At 27.3% G+C, this 16,458-nt stretch overlaps 1 protein-coding gene across 2 annotated transcripts; it reads right to left on the bottom strand.

Moving 5' to 3' along the window:
• LOC148230377 (venom dipeptidyl peptidase 4-like) lies at positions 1 to 16,176 on the bottom strand. Of its 2 annotated transcripts, none has more exons than XM_088195442.1 (14): positions 16,016 to 16,176; positions 6,506 to 6,653; positions 6,297 to 6,394; positions 6,158 to 6,232; positions 5,942 to 5,994; positions 5,686 to 5,882; positions 4,986 to 5,155; positions 4,469 to 4,920; positions 4,198 to 4,405; positions 3,892 to 4,120; positions 3,667 to 3,814; positions 623 to 783; positions 350 to 555; positions 1 to 246 (listed from the first exon to the last, which is right to left on the bottom strand). In XM_088195442.1, the coding sequence occupies exons 1-14, from the start codon at positions 16,157 to 16,159 to the stop codon at positions 154 to 156; spliced, it is 2,382 nt and encodes a 793-aa protein (XP_088051568.1). In that variant the 5' UTR covers positions 16,160 to 16,176; the 3' UTR covers positions 1 to 153. The 2 variants fall into 2 exon arrangements, with proteins under 2 accessions (XP_088051568.1, XP_088051569.1); XM_088195443.1 differs by lacking the exon at positions 16,016 to 16,176 and adding an exon at positions 11,185 to 11,326.
• Positions 16,177 to 16,458: the final 282 nt, after the last annotated feature.

The following is a 16,458-nucleotide window of genomic DNA, read 5'->3' on the forward strand; positions in this document are numbered from 1 at the left end:
TTGCACCTTTTCTATATTTTTTAATGAACATAAATTAAATATATCGTAATATAATTTATCTATAACATATTTTAATACAAAATATTATCGCATATTTGATACATAAATTAAAATTTATTTATAAATTTGTAAATAAATTATAATATAAAACTGCTAATCCTGAAAACATCTCAGCCAGAAATTGTCTATTGTGTGATACACGTGTTTTGTCACCTTCGATAAACCATGAGCTTCGTCTGGATAGCTCTGCAAAGACAAAACAGATAACCATAAAAATAAAAATCGATGCATTTATCTTTCTCTACTCAATCTGACTTCGCGAGTTGTGACACCAAAATGTATTTCGTACCATTTGCTCGAATTGGATATCCAGCTCTTGCAGAGATTTAGCTAGCGCCATCGCATTCTGATAATGGACATTGTCGTCTGCGTTTCCATGCATCAGCAAGAAACGCTTTCCACTCAACAACCTCGCTCGGTTGTTTACGTCGCCTTCGTGGTAACCGTATGGGTTATCTTGGGGAGTACCCATAAAGCGTTCGGTGTAAATTGTATCTAAAATTTTAAGTATAACAAATAATTAAAAGCTTAGTTATTATTCAGTTGAAGAATAGATTTTTACCATAGTAAAGCCAAGATGTAACAGGGGCTACGGATATTCCACAGCGGAAGACGTTCTTGTCGTCTTTCGTCAACGCCATGGCTGTAGCGAATCCACCGTAGCTCCATCCCCAAAGACCTATCTTTTTCTTGTCTATCCAAGAAAACTGGTTAGTTAGCTTCCTAAAAATATAAGTAAATAATTAAAATTCCTTTAAATAAAAAACAAAATTAAAGCAATATTAGTGACTTTTAAATTTTTTCATGAGTAATATTTATTATTAAATATTTGCATGAGAAGACCCACAATAGTCACAAGACTTTTGAATACCCATAAAATTACTATAATAACTGAGATAGTTTTCTATATATTTTTACTTGATGTAAATCAAAATATTTAAAAAAATGTAAGCATCTACAATATATTTATGGTTATACATAGTTATATAAAAACTTGTTTTGCTCATCAGGAAGGTAGCAAATAAAATCAATAAAAATTAATCAGATTTACGAAATATATTTTAAATTTTCGTAGAGAATCTATTAAAGAGTAAACAATATAATAAATTTTATTCTTAATTTTAATCTTCCGTTGTAACCTAACAGGCGTATGTCAAATGCTTTACAACGATGCAAATCTGTCATAATATACAATATCTACAAGTGAACTATATATAAATTATTATCTTTGATTAAATTAAAATCTTTGAATGTCACTCTACAGCTGGAGCCAGTTTTTATTAATAGCGCATTTTTTATAAATAAAAATTCGAGTCTGCTGCCGTGGCTCGAACCCGCGACCGTGCGGATATGTGCTATACCGACCTTAAAACTAAAATTGACTTATTGATATCGACTTGAAAACGTTTTTGCTTATTTTGTATAAATATAAAAACAAAAATTGGAGTAAAAATCGAAGCCGCGAACTTTTTTTAAGATTAGGTACAATCAAAAATGCTGCACTATACGAAAAAAATATTTTTCAAGAAGACCAAAAACTTTGCCTTAAACTTTCAGATATTGCTAGATATTCTTGATGAAATTAACATCAAATATAAAATATAATTAAAAAATGACGTTAAAAACACTAAAAAATTGCTAAAAAACATCACAACTAAAAATTAAATAATTAAAAAACTAATAAATAATTTTGTTTAGTTTGAACATTAAATCGTTAAAGGATAAAAAAAATCAGCACATATTATAAACTTATCGGTAAAAATAAATTCTAAAAAATATGTACCAAATCTATGACAATCTTTAAATAAAATGTATATAACATAATGTGCCTTTTTTATTTTCTGGAAGTTTTAAAGAATACGTTCAACAAGAAATGTTAAAAAATGCTTTGCATTTTTTTTTTAAAAAAAAATTTAACGTTAACGTATTATTTCTAAATATTGGTAATAATTAGAATATAAAATTTGACATTCTTAAAAATTTCTCTATGTATGTTTTAAAAGAATAATATAAATTTGAAGCTGTAAAAAATAATCATGGACTTTATCAATTACCAAAATTTTTGATTCTTTAAAAAAATTTCTAATAAAAATTAACTATGAAAAATACGTAAAAAAGAATCAAAACAGCACATCATATAAATGTCCATTAAATAGCACTAAAATATGGAATGAAGATAACTGTTATGACTTATTGCTATCGGATATAATAAACGCTGTAAAATTTAGTACATTTGTGTCAACTTAAAAATAAAATCTGAAAAAAAATTGTGTAACATTCTTTAATATTTTTTTATTATTTTTTAGGAGAACAAAAACTTAATGTAAATGTTCAGAATTCAATATTGTTGATGCTCTGATAAAATATAATAGGAATTAGAAAATTTATTTATACACGAATACCTAATATTTCATATAAATGTCGCAAAAGAATAATATAATTTTGCATCGAATTAAAAAGCAAGCTTAGGGAATTTCCTAGATGTTTTATGTCCTAATAAATTACAATAATCAAGAACTGCTTATGCTTACTTTGTATCGAATATAAAAATATGTGAAAAAATCAAAACAAGTCGCTAAAAGAACACCAAAAAATATCACATAAATGATAATTGATTTGAAAATAAAATGCCACTAAAAAAATACTTTACAAAATTCCAGAAAATCTTACAAATTTTCATTAAAATTAGCACTAAATATTTTTAAAAAAAAAGTTTCGAATATATAATTTGTAAAACAAGCTTTTGTATTGTATAAAAATCTATAAAAAAAACTATGCTAAAATAATTAAAAACCCAGTAAAATTTATAGCTAAGGCATTTTTTTAATAAATTGCTACTAGAAATTTACTAATTAAAATCTGCTTTTGTTTATTTCGTATCGAATATTTATAAAATTTAAAATAGAAGCAAACGTTACAAATTAAAAAAAAAAGTTTTTATGTCTTTTGCAAAAAAATTAAAAATAAGCATCGTAAGAATCAGTAAATATAACAAATTTCCATGATTCTTTAGCACATGCTAATATATTTTTGCCGTATATTTTTTATAGACACGATTATTTTTATTATTTTTTTATAATAATTGAAGTCAAAATCGTGCAAAAATAATTTATGTACCTATTCAACATATTCTAATAGTATAAATTTTTTTAACTGTATTATCTATTTAGGTATCATACAAAACACCATAAAAATAATTAATGAAGCAATTTTAGATAAAATAAGCAAATTCATATATGTATATTTTAAGCAATGCAATAATATAATATTTATTATTAACAATATATTACTTATGAATTTCTATTTCTGATGCTTAATTGATAATACAAGTAGCATTCTAACTTCATTCCTCAAGCTGGTTGTTGACATTTACACAGTTTTAGTCTTAATGTCTTAAAATCACGTTTAACATTTTTTTTCGTTTTAATTTAAATATTGCTTTGATATCACACTTGTATACAAACCACATTGCTTTAACGTTTAATGAAACTTATACATATCTTGTAATCATTAGAGCAACAATTCATGTATTAAGCTAGATTTTTTTTTATTCCATTCAGACATAATGCTATTGTGATTTCGGACTACAGTAACATATTTTATTACCTGGTAACATCTATGACATCTTCAACTTCATCAGTTCCCAATCTATTGTTAATAGTAAATAGCATATCTTTTCCTTTGAGTCCTGAACCACGTCCTTCGATTAAACAATATATTACACTTCGATTCGTTGACATAAAAGTTTGATATCCTATAAAAATACACATACATGACAGCAAATATATTATATATAGCACCCATAACTTAAATATAACATTTAAAATATACCTAAAGAAAATGAATCTACGACCCTAGCAGAATTTGGTCCTGTGTAAATATTAACAACCATTGGATACGATTGATTAGCATTCATATTAGGAGGCAAGAACATTTTCACTGCAGCTTCGAATCCTCCATTTACTGGTATCCTCATATTGACTTGCTTGGGCATCCAGTATTCTTCTAACAGATCTCTAAGTTCTTCATTTTCCTCCCATTTCATTATCACAGAGTCATCCTATAACATTGACAATATAAATCTATCAGAAAAAACACAACGTTATTTATATTTTAGTAATCATTTAAATATAATACATGTCCATTGTATATAGTAGTAGAAGCTGGTCCCCCACCTTGGCAAGTAAGACTATAAGTTTCAGCATTTGGACTCATGTTGACGATTACATAGCGACATCGAGCGCTTCCTGGTAGTTGTAAGTCGCAAGATATGCATTTAGATTCACTACCACCAACCCATAAGTGCTTCTGCCACGGCTCGTTTTCTAGAGTACTCAAATAGTACCTAAAACATCAGTCAATTATGAAGTGCTGGATTCAAATCATAAGCAATTAATAAAAAACCTACACTTTATCTAATTCTTGATTCCATCCTAAAATGCTTATAGCTGTCCTAGTTCCGTTGGATAAAGCAATTGGCTCTTTTACGCTCCTCTTGTATTGCACTAAGTGCAACCATTCATTCGTTCCTGAAGGTCCCTGTGGCATGAAAGTTATGTCCAAGAATCGATTGTCTTTGAAAATGGGAGTAGTGATCTCGATCCATCCTTTAGGCTCACTCCGTCTGACTTCATCCGTACATTTTCCACTGTCTGAATTGCAAATGACTAAAATGCTTCTGTTCTGTCGTCTATTCAACCAGAGAGCAGCTACCTCGTTTTCTGAAGCCCAAGTCACAGTACCCAAAATTGTATCAGTATTATCCACTCCGACGTTGGGAGGATCCAGTGTGATCCAACTAGAGTTGATATCACTAAGATTGATGACTCTCAAAGACACATCAGGATTCTTTCTGCCAACCTGTCGATCAAAATTTAAGTAGACTCTTCTAAAGACATTGAAATCTAACATATTTTTTTGCATACCTTAGGATATCTCAAAGATTGCAATGTTGCGTATTGATTTTGTATTGTGCTAGGATCTCCATAGTTCACATAAGTTGCCACATCGACTTCTGTATCATTAAAGGAAGCTATTGCCATTCTAGAACCATCACCAGAGAACCATAAGCCGTTTTCAGCACCGAATACTTCCTCTGTAATTTAAATGATTATTAAACATACATTTAAGATGACATTATCCTCCTGTCGCTTTTAAAAACTTTTAAGCTGATATTATTATATAAAGTACAGTCATAAATTGCCACTTGTAATTTCAATTAAATTATATCGGAATATATTTTCACCGGTAGATATATATTTTTATTAAATATTATTTCAATAAATTAAAGTGTTTTTCAATCTTAAATTATACAAAAAAAAAACATATTACAAGACGCAAAGGTTCGTGTCACATTTAGGTGCCCAATGCATACTAGCGATTTTCTTGATGATTTCAATATGTGTCACCCGCGGTCAAAGGGTTAAAGAGTCAGTCAAGATCAGCGTCACTTCGTCTTTCTGAGAATCGTGACACCAATGCGCTTTGCCGACTAGTCTCATTATTGCGCATTGCAGAATTTCCAATAATATATAGTGTTTTATTTTTAATATAAACTTGAATTGCATCTAATTCACAGGTAACCCAAAATCGCAAAAGCTCAATAAATATGAATTAAAAGCAAACCTTCATACACCCAGTCTGGAATTCCATTGTAAATCACTCCCACAACTCCAGTCATTGTCAATCTCTGTTCTGAATCATTTTTAGTAATGTCTTCTAAGTAATAGACATCATTATCGTATACGAAACCCACAGAATGATTTTGCCCACCAAAAACACAATATTGCAATCGGTTGTGATGAGCTATACGATAAGTTATGCTGAAAAGTAAATATATAGGTAATAAATTAAAGTTTATTTTATAGTTAGTATTACTTACTTTTTTTTAATATCATGAAGAGCAAATCTAGCAGTTTTTGAATATCTGAAACCCTAAGAAATATGTTATTATTATATTGTATTAAAGAGCACTATAAAAATAGAAAGCATACAATATGAATTATTATTATAATCATTTTAAATCAATATTTATTGGTTGACATTTTGTTATTTTATGGTTGTAGTTTTTTTGATAATATAATATAAAAAATATTACCGTTAATACATCTGATCGTGCTAACAAAAATTCGCCATCAGGAGACAGAGTGACATCAGTCGTGTTTAATAATTTCTATAAAAAAATATAAGTTAAATAAATATTATTATTAAAACGTATATTAAATAAATATACATACTAGTGTTTCGTCTGGAATAAAAAGAGAACTATTTTTCGTATCAAAATCAAATATGAACAATCCTCCTACATCCTGTCTAAAGTACAACATTTCAGTACCTGAAAATAATTAAAATAAATAATTTTATAATCTTTAAGATAAATCTGTATATCAGAGATATTATTATTTGTTTAACTGATCCTCTAAAAATATTTTATCTTAATCTTTACCTGTAATCCAAGTTCCATTCCAGCCCTTCTGTGCGAATTTATATGACAACGGTATTAAATCTTCAAATTGAAAGGTTTTCTTCTCCTTTGGCATCTCCGTTGAAACCGGAAGTGCAAATCCATGATGGGCCACGTATATGACGAGCAACTACAAGAAACATATGTTTAGTTTTTCGAGACACTATGTACAATTTTTATGCGAATAAATATTAATAAAACGAACGATTGTCTATGATAAATGTCTATATAAATATTATGCTAATTTAACACATAACAAGTTACCAAAATGTTTGCTTAAGTGTGATTGAAATAAAACGTCTGTTAGTATAATATATATTAAGTTCTATTAATTAATAATTGAACATTTTCAATTATTATTACAATAAGATGATAAATGTGTTTATAAAAAAATAGACAATGTATTCCAGAGGTCATATAAACCTTGTTTTGTATACAATGATAATAATATTGTTTAATTTATGATAAAAATTATATCAATTGCTTAATTAAATAATAATATACGTAAAATTATCTTTTTATTTGCGATGCGTAAACCATATCGTAAACTTTATATATTACAATCAATATGTGTAGTCATAAATAATAAAGAGGTGAAAAATACAGATCAAAACAGGTCATTTTAATTGCTTGCCAAAAGAAGTAGGTAATTTAAATTGAGAGACTTAAAAATAAAAAATTATTCAAGGGCGAATATCTGAATATATAATACTAATTGATTATGAATAATAAACATTGTGTTTTCTCAATCGCGTGATAAATATTTTTTTGTTATAATATAATTCAATCTCGCACATTTTGAGAACCTTCGATATTTATTTTTTACGCATCGTATTTTATCACATAATAATACGCAACAAATTTAACTTTTATTATTTATAATCGAAATAATTATTTCACTACAATGTTTATGATAAAAATAATATTTATCACTATAAACGTCGCGACAATTATTTATATAAATATTAGTGATTTACTTTAGATAAATAGTTAATCATATATTTGTATTAATCACTTAGATAAATTGCTGTGATATGTTTAGACAATTAAAATTGATATATGATTAGAATAGTCACCGATTAATGAAATATTTATATACTACAAAAACCCAAGATTAGGTTTGTAAAATATATTATCATCTTACTGTATATTTTAAAATAATTTATATTATTAATTTCAGTGATTTATTGTTACAATTTAGCAAGCAAATAATTTTTATTGCAATATAATATATTAAACGATAAAGTTAACCATCAATATTATATGAAAATCTTCTAGCATGGTTACATTTTGTATATATTTTAATTTTATTAAAATTGTATGTATCATATCAATCAATTTTTTTATGATTCTGCTTAAGAACATTAAGATTAAAATGTCAAATAATTATTAATATATTATTAATCATTGACATATCTGACATGAGTGAAACTTGTTATCTACCATGAATACTTTAAATGGCAAATAACATACGTAACATTATAATATAACACATTCTTCACGTTACATTAAATTTAACAACTAAATAGATTAATTTGTTATTTATAACTTAAAATAACTATTCTCAAACACGCGTTTAATAAAAATAAAAATTAGATTGTGAAGAGATATAGTAATGAATCAAAACATAATTAGATTATTTTATACAAAAGTATTATTATCATATAAATCGATAAAATATTGAAAATCACTTCACTCTAAATCAATTAATGATTATTTTTATAAATGATGTTTAATCAAGATACGTGCCCGATTTTTCAAGGTATTATTATTTTTTGCAAAGCTATATAAATCGTTTAAGCAATAATTTGCATAAAAATAAACAACAAGGTTAAGTAAGTTCTTCGTGAGTCAAATAAATAAACCAGGGCCGCAGTCAGCCCGAGGGCCTTTTAAAATCAGAACGAATCGACAAATTCCTCTCGAGAGATCCATGAACTTTATTTTTATTGAGTTCGATATTGATTATATTACATTTCGTAAATGTGAGGCCAGAATTACATATATGTTTTTATAGTTAATCATCTTAATTTTAAGATAATAGTTTAATGTAAATATTAATTATATTATCTATTTATCAATTTTCAATGTGATCCTATAAAAAAATAATATTATTAAAACTATGGGCTTCTTAATAAATCAATCTGAATTTATTACGGCTTATTCAAAAACAAACTTTAAAAAAAAATATTTTTAAATTTTAGTAGTTTCAAAAACAGTTTTTTAGTTTTATAAAAAGCAGCAAAAAAAAATTTTTTTTTTTACGCTATTTATTTTTTATGTAACTACAAATATATAACAAAATAAATGAAAACTTTTACAAAAATAAAATAAATAAACGCAAAAAACTAAGAATATTATAATATTAATATTCAAATGATTATGTAACGACCACTGAACAAAGACAGTTTTTATGGCATACAAAAAAATGTTGTTCTTCTAATATTATAGTTGTTTAAAATATTGTAGATTTAGTCTCGAGTGTCTTTGGATCATATATTATTTTTAATAACTTAAAAAAATTATTTATTTATTACAATTTTTTTTCAATTGTGTACTTTTAAAAAGCAGTTAAAACCGGTTTTTAATTTTATAAAAAACTGCAAAAAATATTTTTTTATCTAACTACAAATATATAACAATATAAAATAAAACTTATACAATATTAAATTTAGTACTTAAATTAATTATAAATAGAAATAGAGAAAGTATATGAATATAAAATGGTCACTAGTAGTTTTCCTGGCATAAAAAAAAATTTTAAAAATTGAGGAATGAGTCATTCGCGTCTTTGGGTTATATGCTATTACAATTTATGCAGTAAGCAACATTAAAAAAAAGTTTTTATTATATTTTGGTATTTTTAGAAACCAGTTAAAACCGATTTTTAATTATATAAAAAAAGCGTAATATTTTTTTACTATAAAAATATATAACAAAAAACTAAAACAACTATGAAAAAAATGAACACTGAACAATTACAGTTTTCGTGACATCAAATAATAAAAATTATTTATTTTTTTTGTAATGGTTGCTTTAAATATTGAAAATTCAGTCTTCAGTGTCTTTTTGTAAAATAATCCTTCTTTAGTTACTCAAAAAACATACTAATTGCTTTATTTATTACGATTTATGCGTAAACTTACTACAGAAAAAAACTTTTACAAATTCCTGTATTTTTAAAAAACGGATTTTAAATTATTAATATTTTTTTAAGCTATAAAATATCAATGTCACTTCAAATGTATAACAAAATTAACTAAAACATACACAAAAATTAATTAAATAAACTAAAACTTTTAACTCAAAAATGTATAAATATAAAATGGCATTTTATTATAAAAACTATTTGTTTTGGTTGCTTTAAATATTAAAGATTTAGTCTCTAGTGTAGATTATATATTATTTCTTCAGTTTCTCAAGAAACATATTAATTGATTTTCATGACTTATTTTATCGCTTTGCCCCTATTAAAAAAATCTGATATATTTCTACAAGAGAATTTGTTTATTAACATGTTTTATGAATTCTGTAAATAAAGTTGAAGACGTGCTAGCACCAACACATGTTTTTGATATTAATTTTAAGGCATAAATTCGTCGAGTTTAGACTTACTATAAAGCGAATTTAAGTTAAAATGTTTAAAAGAAATCGACAGATACATTATTATGTATGTATATATTCAGGTATTCGCACTAAATTTCTTTGTCTTAAAAGAGTATGCGATTAAAATAGTTTATAGATCCCTGCTCTATTGTATTGACGGATTGCTGACACCACCCCTCAGTGCTGCATTGTCTACAATTATATTCCAAAGCTGCTATAAAAGTGGTTGTATAATCCGTACTTTTATTTGCTGGGATTTCAGAGAATCTAATGAATTCACTAAATGAATTCGGACAAGTTCAATTGATGTAAAAACATCCGAAACGAATGTTCTAATCATTTGAAAATTTAATTAAAAAAACTACATAATAATTCTTGAATCTAAAACCGGTTTTTTTAATTAAAAAACGATTTTAAAAATTTATACGAAAAAAAAACATTTTTTTTTTACCAATTTATGTTTGTATCGAGATTATTATACGTTTAAGCAAAGTTAACCTAACCAATAAATAGACAAAACTGACGCGATATATTTTTATTCAGTACTAAATACTTCATACATAATGACTCAGGTTAAAAGTGACTTACAAATTGTAAGCTTCCAAATTTAAACAAGCAACTTAAAACAAAAATATTTTCTAAAAAGTACCACTTAACCACAAACTTTAAACGAACACAATTTTTTTCTATCAAGTTTTCAGTTTTCGACCACTCATCTATGTTTTAATAAACATTAAAAACTTGTAATGTTCTTCTAAAGATCACATTTCGTACCGGTATGACGCATTATGTAGCAGATTGCATAATTGCACCTTTTTAAAGACTCGCAAGATCAGGTTTTAATCTGTTTCCGCTGTTATATTACTTATTGTGAGCTTATGAATTTTTAGCAATAAATTTATAATTATAATATACAATCATGTATTGACATTTTAAATTGAATAGTGCTACTTTAAACATGTATTTGGGTCGTTTTGTTGATTATACTAATTTGCCTTTTGTCAGAAGTTTTATTTTTTATTTTATATTTTTAATAAATGTTAGCAGCTAATTACCGCTATTTTGAGAGCGTCCATCTCGTGAGATATGAATGATTTTCTTTCACAAACTTATTTCCCAAATGGTCACAAATTATCACATCGGCGACTGGAGACACCTCGTCACCGTCGCCGATGGCTGACTGAATGGATCGGTACTACATAAAAACCCAAGCAGACATCCCCTCCCCCAGCCTTCCCCACGTCGCTCTGTTATCTCCACTTTTCCACCTAAGCTTCACATATCAGCAATCCTAATGAGACGTCGAAAAAAAATGAGACAGTTGCTAAAACGATGTGTCCAAAATTAATTAGTGAAAACCAAACATCATATCTTTTTCTATACCTGTTTGAAATAATCAATATATTATTTCCTACCATTTCAATAGATAAAGGTTATTTCTTATCTTTTCAATACATAAATTTGATTATTTATATTATGACAAATGTGTTTTTAATTACAAATATATATTATTTCTGTTCTATGTAAACATTTACATTAGATAATAAATAAATATGAATTGTAAAATCAGATTATTTACTATGTTACAAATTGACAGATGTTAACTAAATAAATAATTTAACTACAATTATTAAGACTAAAGATCAATGATCTCAAATATGTAACGCTGTGAATAACGTATTTTTTTAAATAGAAATCGAACTATTAAATAAGTTAGAGATCAGCATAATAATACTGTTTATATAATATTTATAAGACATCCTAGACATGGCACGTGCATTAATTGAGTCATCGACTTGTATAATATCAAAACAGATTACGTCAAAGCCAGCGCATTTGCCAGTGCTTCTCAAATTAGTACATCGATGACCTTGAGTGTGAATCGGCTTACTTAACATATGGCTGAAATTTACTTATTATTTTAACTTTGCTCTGCATGAGCTATGATCTCACATACCAATTATTACAAGCTATCTACATTATCATTCCATTAAATAAGAAAATGTATGAGAAAAGATAAAAGAACAAATCCATAACTTTACTGAATAAATGTGAACCGAACAGTTAATTGCCCTTCTTGTAAAGTTGAAAATTATGGAGTTAGTCAATTTACATCTATGTACATAAAACCAACGTTATATAAATATATATGTTTTTATTATTGCATTCAGATTGACCCCGAAAAAATTGTTTGATATATGGTTCTATTGCACACATATAAATTATACATATGTGGGGGTTCTTCTTCGTAAACTCATGCAGTAAACCACCATAACAATGATAATTACAAGCATGAACGTGACAATAGCGTAATATAAACAAAAACTGTTACTGAACGAACCACCACAATAGTTCTCGTAATGTCCAGATGAAAAAAAAACAAGTAAACAACACGTCCTAATTTCCTTCGAAATGAAGAGTAGAAATATTTTATTTGGTGCATAACGCTTGCGCAAAAAATACGCCATCGGGCGACAAAAAACGCCGTTAACATTCAACCCGTTGCATGATTCAATCTTTGGAATGTCCATCAAGCAAACTTCACTCTCTAAAGGCGTGGACATATTTCGTTGGTTGAATAAACGAGTGCAACAATCGATTGAATGATCTCTGCATTATTATGATTCGTCGGAGAGCTTCTCAACATACGATACATAAGGGGCGACCAGTCAGAGAGAGGAACAAAGACAGATACAGACTACGAGACATTTACAGATCGGCCCACAAGAGACACTTATACGATTGATCACGACCACGTTCTGCTACCAAAGTCCTCAGAGGACCATCTTTTCTCTACCAGCGCTCGGAGAAAAGCAATACTCTTCCATAACAGTTTGATGCAATATATGTTATACTAAATAAATCATTACTGGTTTCCAGCATCTATTTCTGGCTGCGAAGTCACCCCTCTCGGGCCTCTAAACCCGAAACGGACATACAGATAAAATAATTTGATAGTGTGTGGCAATGAGAAACAGATATTATTGAATGTTACGGGACCGGTCGGTCGAGGCGCCACTGGCTATCGTTCATCCCATCACCTTGCTCATGTCTAACCAAATTAAACGGTCTCTATAAAATATTTCTAAAAAACTCAATATTTATTGTATGCATATATAATATTCTCTAAAAACTGAAATTGCTTATTATTAGAGAAGTTTTAATATATGATAAGTACGACCTATATTAATTGAGTATCATTTAGATTTGTAAAATCTAGAAAATCTATAATGTGATGATCAATTGAAATTAAAATTATATAAAAATCACTAATTTTAACATCCTATGCACGATTGAAAGCACAAGGATCAGCTTTTTCAAGTAATAGTCAAAATGTAATGACGCTCTACTTAACAAGTGCGCATTCCTCAGCAAATTTAATTGTAAAAGCACTGACCGAATTTTCTCTAAAATTATTTTTTCATTAATGCAGATTATTATAATTGAGATAACTTACAAATAAGTATAATATTTTATGGGATTTCTGCATAAATTTTACAATATTTAAGTATTTGTGAAGTTCGCTTCCACATAAAACAAATAAAAAGCTCGGAATAATCCATCATTGCGTCTTTATTCATCTTGTATCTCACATCAGATATAATTCACATACATAATAATTATTTATGTATATTATAATTTTACATAAATAAATTAAATTAAAATAAATATATAAATAATAAATGTATTTTTCTAATACATGTAAAAAAAATCTATTGGCGGGCCTGTGTACGATGTTACTTTTTAATAATAATAAATCATAAGTAGGACATAATATGTACCTTACAAGAAACGTCTCCTTATATTTATAAGCGAGAGGTAAAAATGAATAATATATCGCTGCACGGCTTACATAAGTTTATGTGAAAGTGGTTTTAAAGACAAAAATTCTCCTTAGAAACTTTCTCTGCGAAACGAGATTCAGTTTTAAAATTTCAACTCTTCAAAGCTACTGAATATAAAAGATTTATTAATTCGTAATACAAAATATGAGATTCCTTACCAAGTTAAACATTTAAGCGAGTTTTTAAGTATTATTTTTTATGTTCTCGTTCTTAAGAGTTTTGAGTAAGAGACGAATTAATTTATAGTAATACAAAAAATTAAAACAGTAAATGGTCAACTTTACTAAAAAGAATAAACTTTAATGTATCTAGATTAACTGACACTTTTCTAACAACTACTCTTTACGTTAGTAATTGTTTTATTTAGTTATATTTAATAAAAATAAAATATGTTAGTTGCCTATAAATATTATTAAAATAGATTATTGCTTTAACTATTCAATTTTATTAAATTAAAATATACTTAATTTTCTTAATTAAGAAAATAAATATGAATAATTAAACTAACAATTAATAACGGGATAAAATAATGCATATTGGGTTATTATGTTATTAAAAGAATACAACAACTTTATGGCAAACTAGCTGACATGCAATTATCTTAGAATTGACCCGACGCTATTTTGCTTTAAATAATTAAAATTAGTAATTAGTACATATTAAAGTATCTAAATTATTATTCAGAACTATTATAAGACAAAAAATATATTTTTGTTTTATTACGTAACATAAATCATGTTCTTTCTACTTTAAAGCAAATAGAAAAATAATTGTTTATTGTGATTATTTTAATTAATTATATATTAAAAAATATTTTTTACAATTTGTGTTATGCTTTAATAAAGATATTTTATTTGTAATAACTATTTAAGCTATTAAAAAGTCAAGATAACTATTTTTAATGATTCCACTGGAATATCAAAAAATGTTCAAAAGATAAATATTTTGTATTGTAGCATACTAGTAATATATATTTTTTAATGTGGGGTTTTCAACCACCTGCACAATTTGTTATTATTTAAAAAAACGATAAACGTCTCGAAAGTAAAGCCACACACAACAAAAAGGAGAGAGATATCGTAACCAAACAAGAATTAATAATTGAAAAATTACATGGCACCTATTAGCACATCCGTTCTGAAACGTTTATCACTAATAAATACCGCCGAAAAAAACAATTTCTGCACGGAAAGGATGCGCCCTAGACAATACATACACTGCACTATTGTTATAGTATTATATATGTTTAAGACCACTTAATTATTTGATTTGTAAAAAATATTTTGGATGGTTTTTTAAAAACTTAATACGCAGCTTTACGCCAAGATATGCATAGAATAAAATTAAAATATTATAATAATAATAGCTACATCATAATGCGTCCACCAGCTGCGAGTAGCTGAATGAGAACAAATTAATACTATTTGCCAGATAGGTAAAAGTCGCATAACTGTGCTTATTGCGGAGTTGTCCAATATTCTTATTGATACATGCGGTAGTTCAAACAATAATCACAACAACTGGTAATTTGGTGGCATACAAAAACGATGTGCTTCCAGAATCTCCGGGTTGTGTAGAAATGCTTTCCAAATACACTCGTTAACGCGACCTGAGGAAATCATATCCCAGCATACCTTGTAGGAATTTTGTGGAAAAAATATGTACATTTTATTCTAAAAAATATTTATTTATTTGTTTATGTGATGTATATAAATAATATGTATTATATAAACAAATGAATACATATTATTTATAATAAATTTAACTCCCAATAACAGGAAGGAACGCAAAAACATTTTTATTCCCTCGGTTACATGTATCTGAGACACATTTTCAATTAAAAGTGAATCGCTTACATTATTTGGCAACCAAACCTAAGAAGCGCGCTCAAGTTTGTGCTTATACAAATCACACAGTGCCCATTAGCTCATCAATAGACAAATCACAACATCTTAGAGATACATTATAAGATTCGCGTGTCTTGCCCATGATAATAATTAAAATTCATTTAATAATTACACTGTGGGGTTTGTTTTTTTACCATGCCCATGAAAATCGACATCAGGGTTAACAACACGGCCTTTTCTTCGTGGGCCATCTCGATCGTGACATCAATGGCGGCCGTGACCGTAAACCGCGAGATTAAAGCAACGTACAATCTTAGACTGTCGGTCAGGTTATACATTCTAGTTACTAAACATTGACGCTTTGACGCTATTGCCATAGAAACGTCACATGAGGCAAACAAACGGGCAAATGACACTTGTGCAATCGAATGAGAATGGCGGCGAAACGCGCTATCACGTAACACTTACAAGACACTACTTTCGATTCAGCGAAAAGACAATTTATTATTGCACACGACAATGATCCACAAAAGACACTCGTTACAACATCAATCAATTATTATTTAATACACTATTGCCATATTATAATTTACCGCATTTGATTATCATCTTAATAAAAATAATACTTACAATAAAT

Source organism: Plectrocnemia conspersa, unplaced genomic scaffold (assembly GCF_051122295.1).
Source record: "Plectrocnemia conspersa isolate PC_06_02 unplaced genomic scaffold, ASM5112229v1 ptg000010l, whole genome shotgun sequence".
Taxonomy (NCBI): domain Eukaryota; kingdom Metazoa; phylum Arthropoda; class Insecta; order Trichoptera; family Polycentropodidae; genus Plectrocnemia; species Plectrocnemia conspersa.

Bases quoted from the DNA above. Each gene is read 5' to 3' on its own strand.
- LOC148230377 (XM_088195442.1), bottom strand. From the start codon at position 16,159: ATGTATAACCTGACCGACAGTCTAAGATTGTACGTTGCTTTAATCTCG. The intron at 4,921-4,985 runs GTATGCAAAAAA...TTTGATCGACAG, and splicing joins AATCTTTGAGATATCCTAAG to GTTGGCAGAAAGAATCCTGA. The intron at 4,121-4,197 runs GTATTATATTTA...TCAATGTTATAG, and splicing joins CTACTATATACAATGGACAT to GATGACTCTGTGATAATGAA.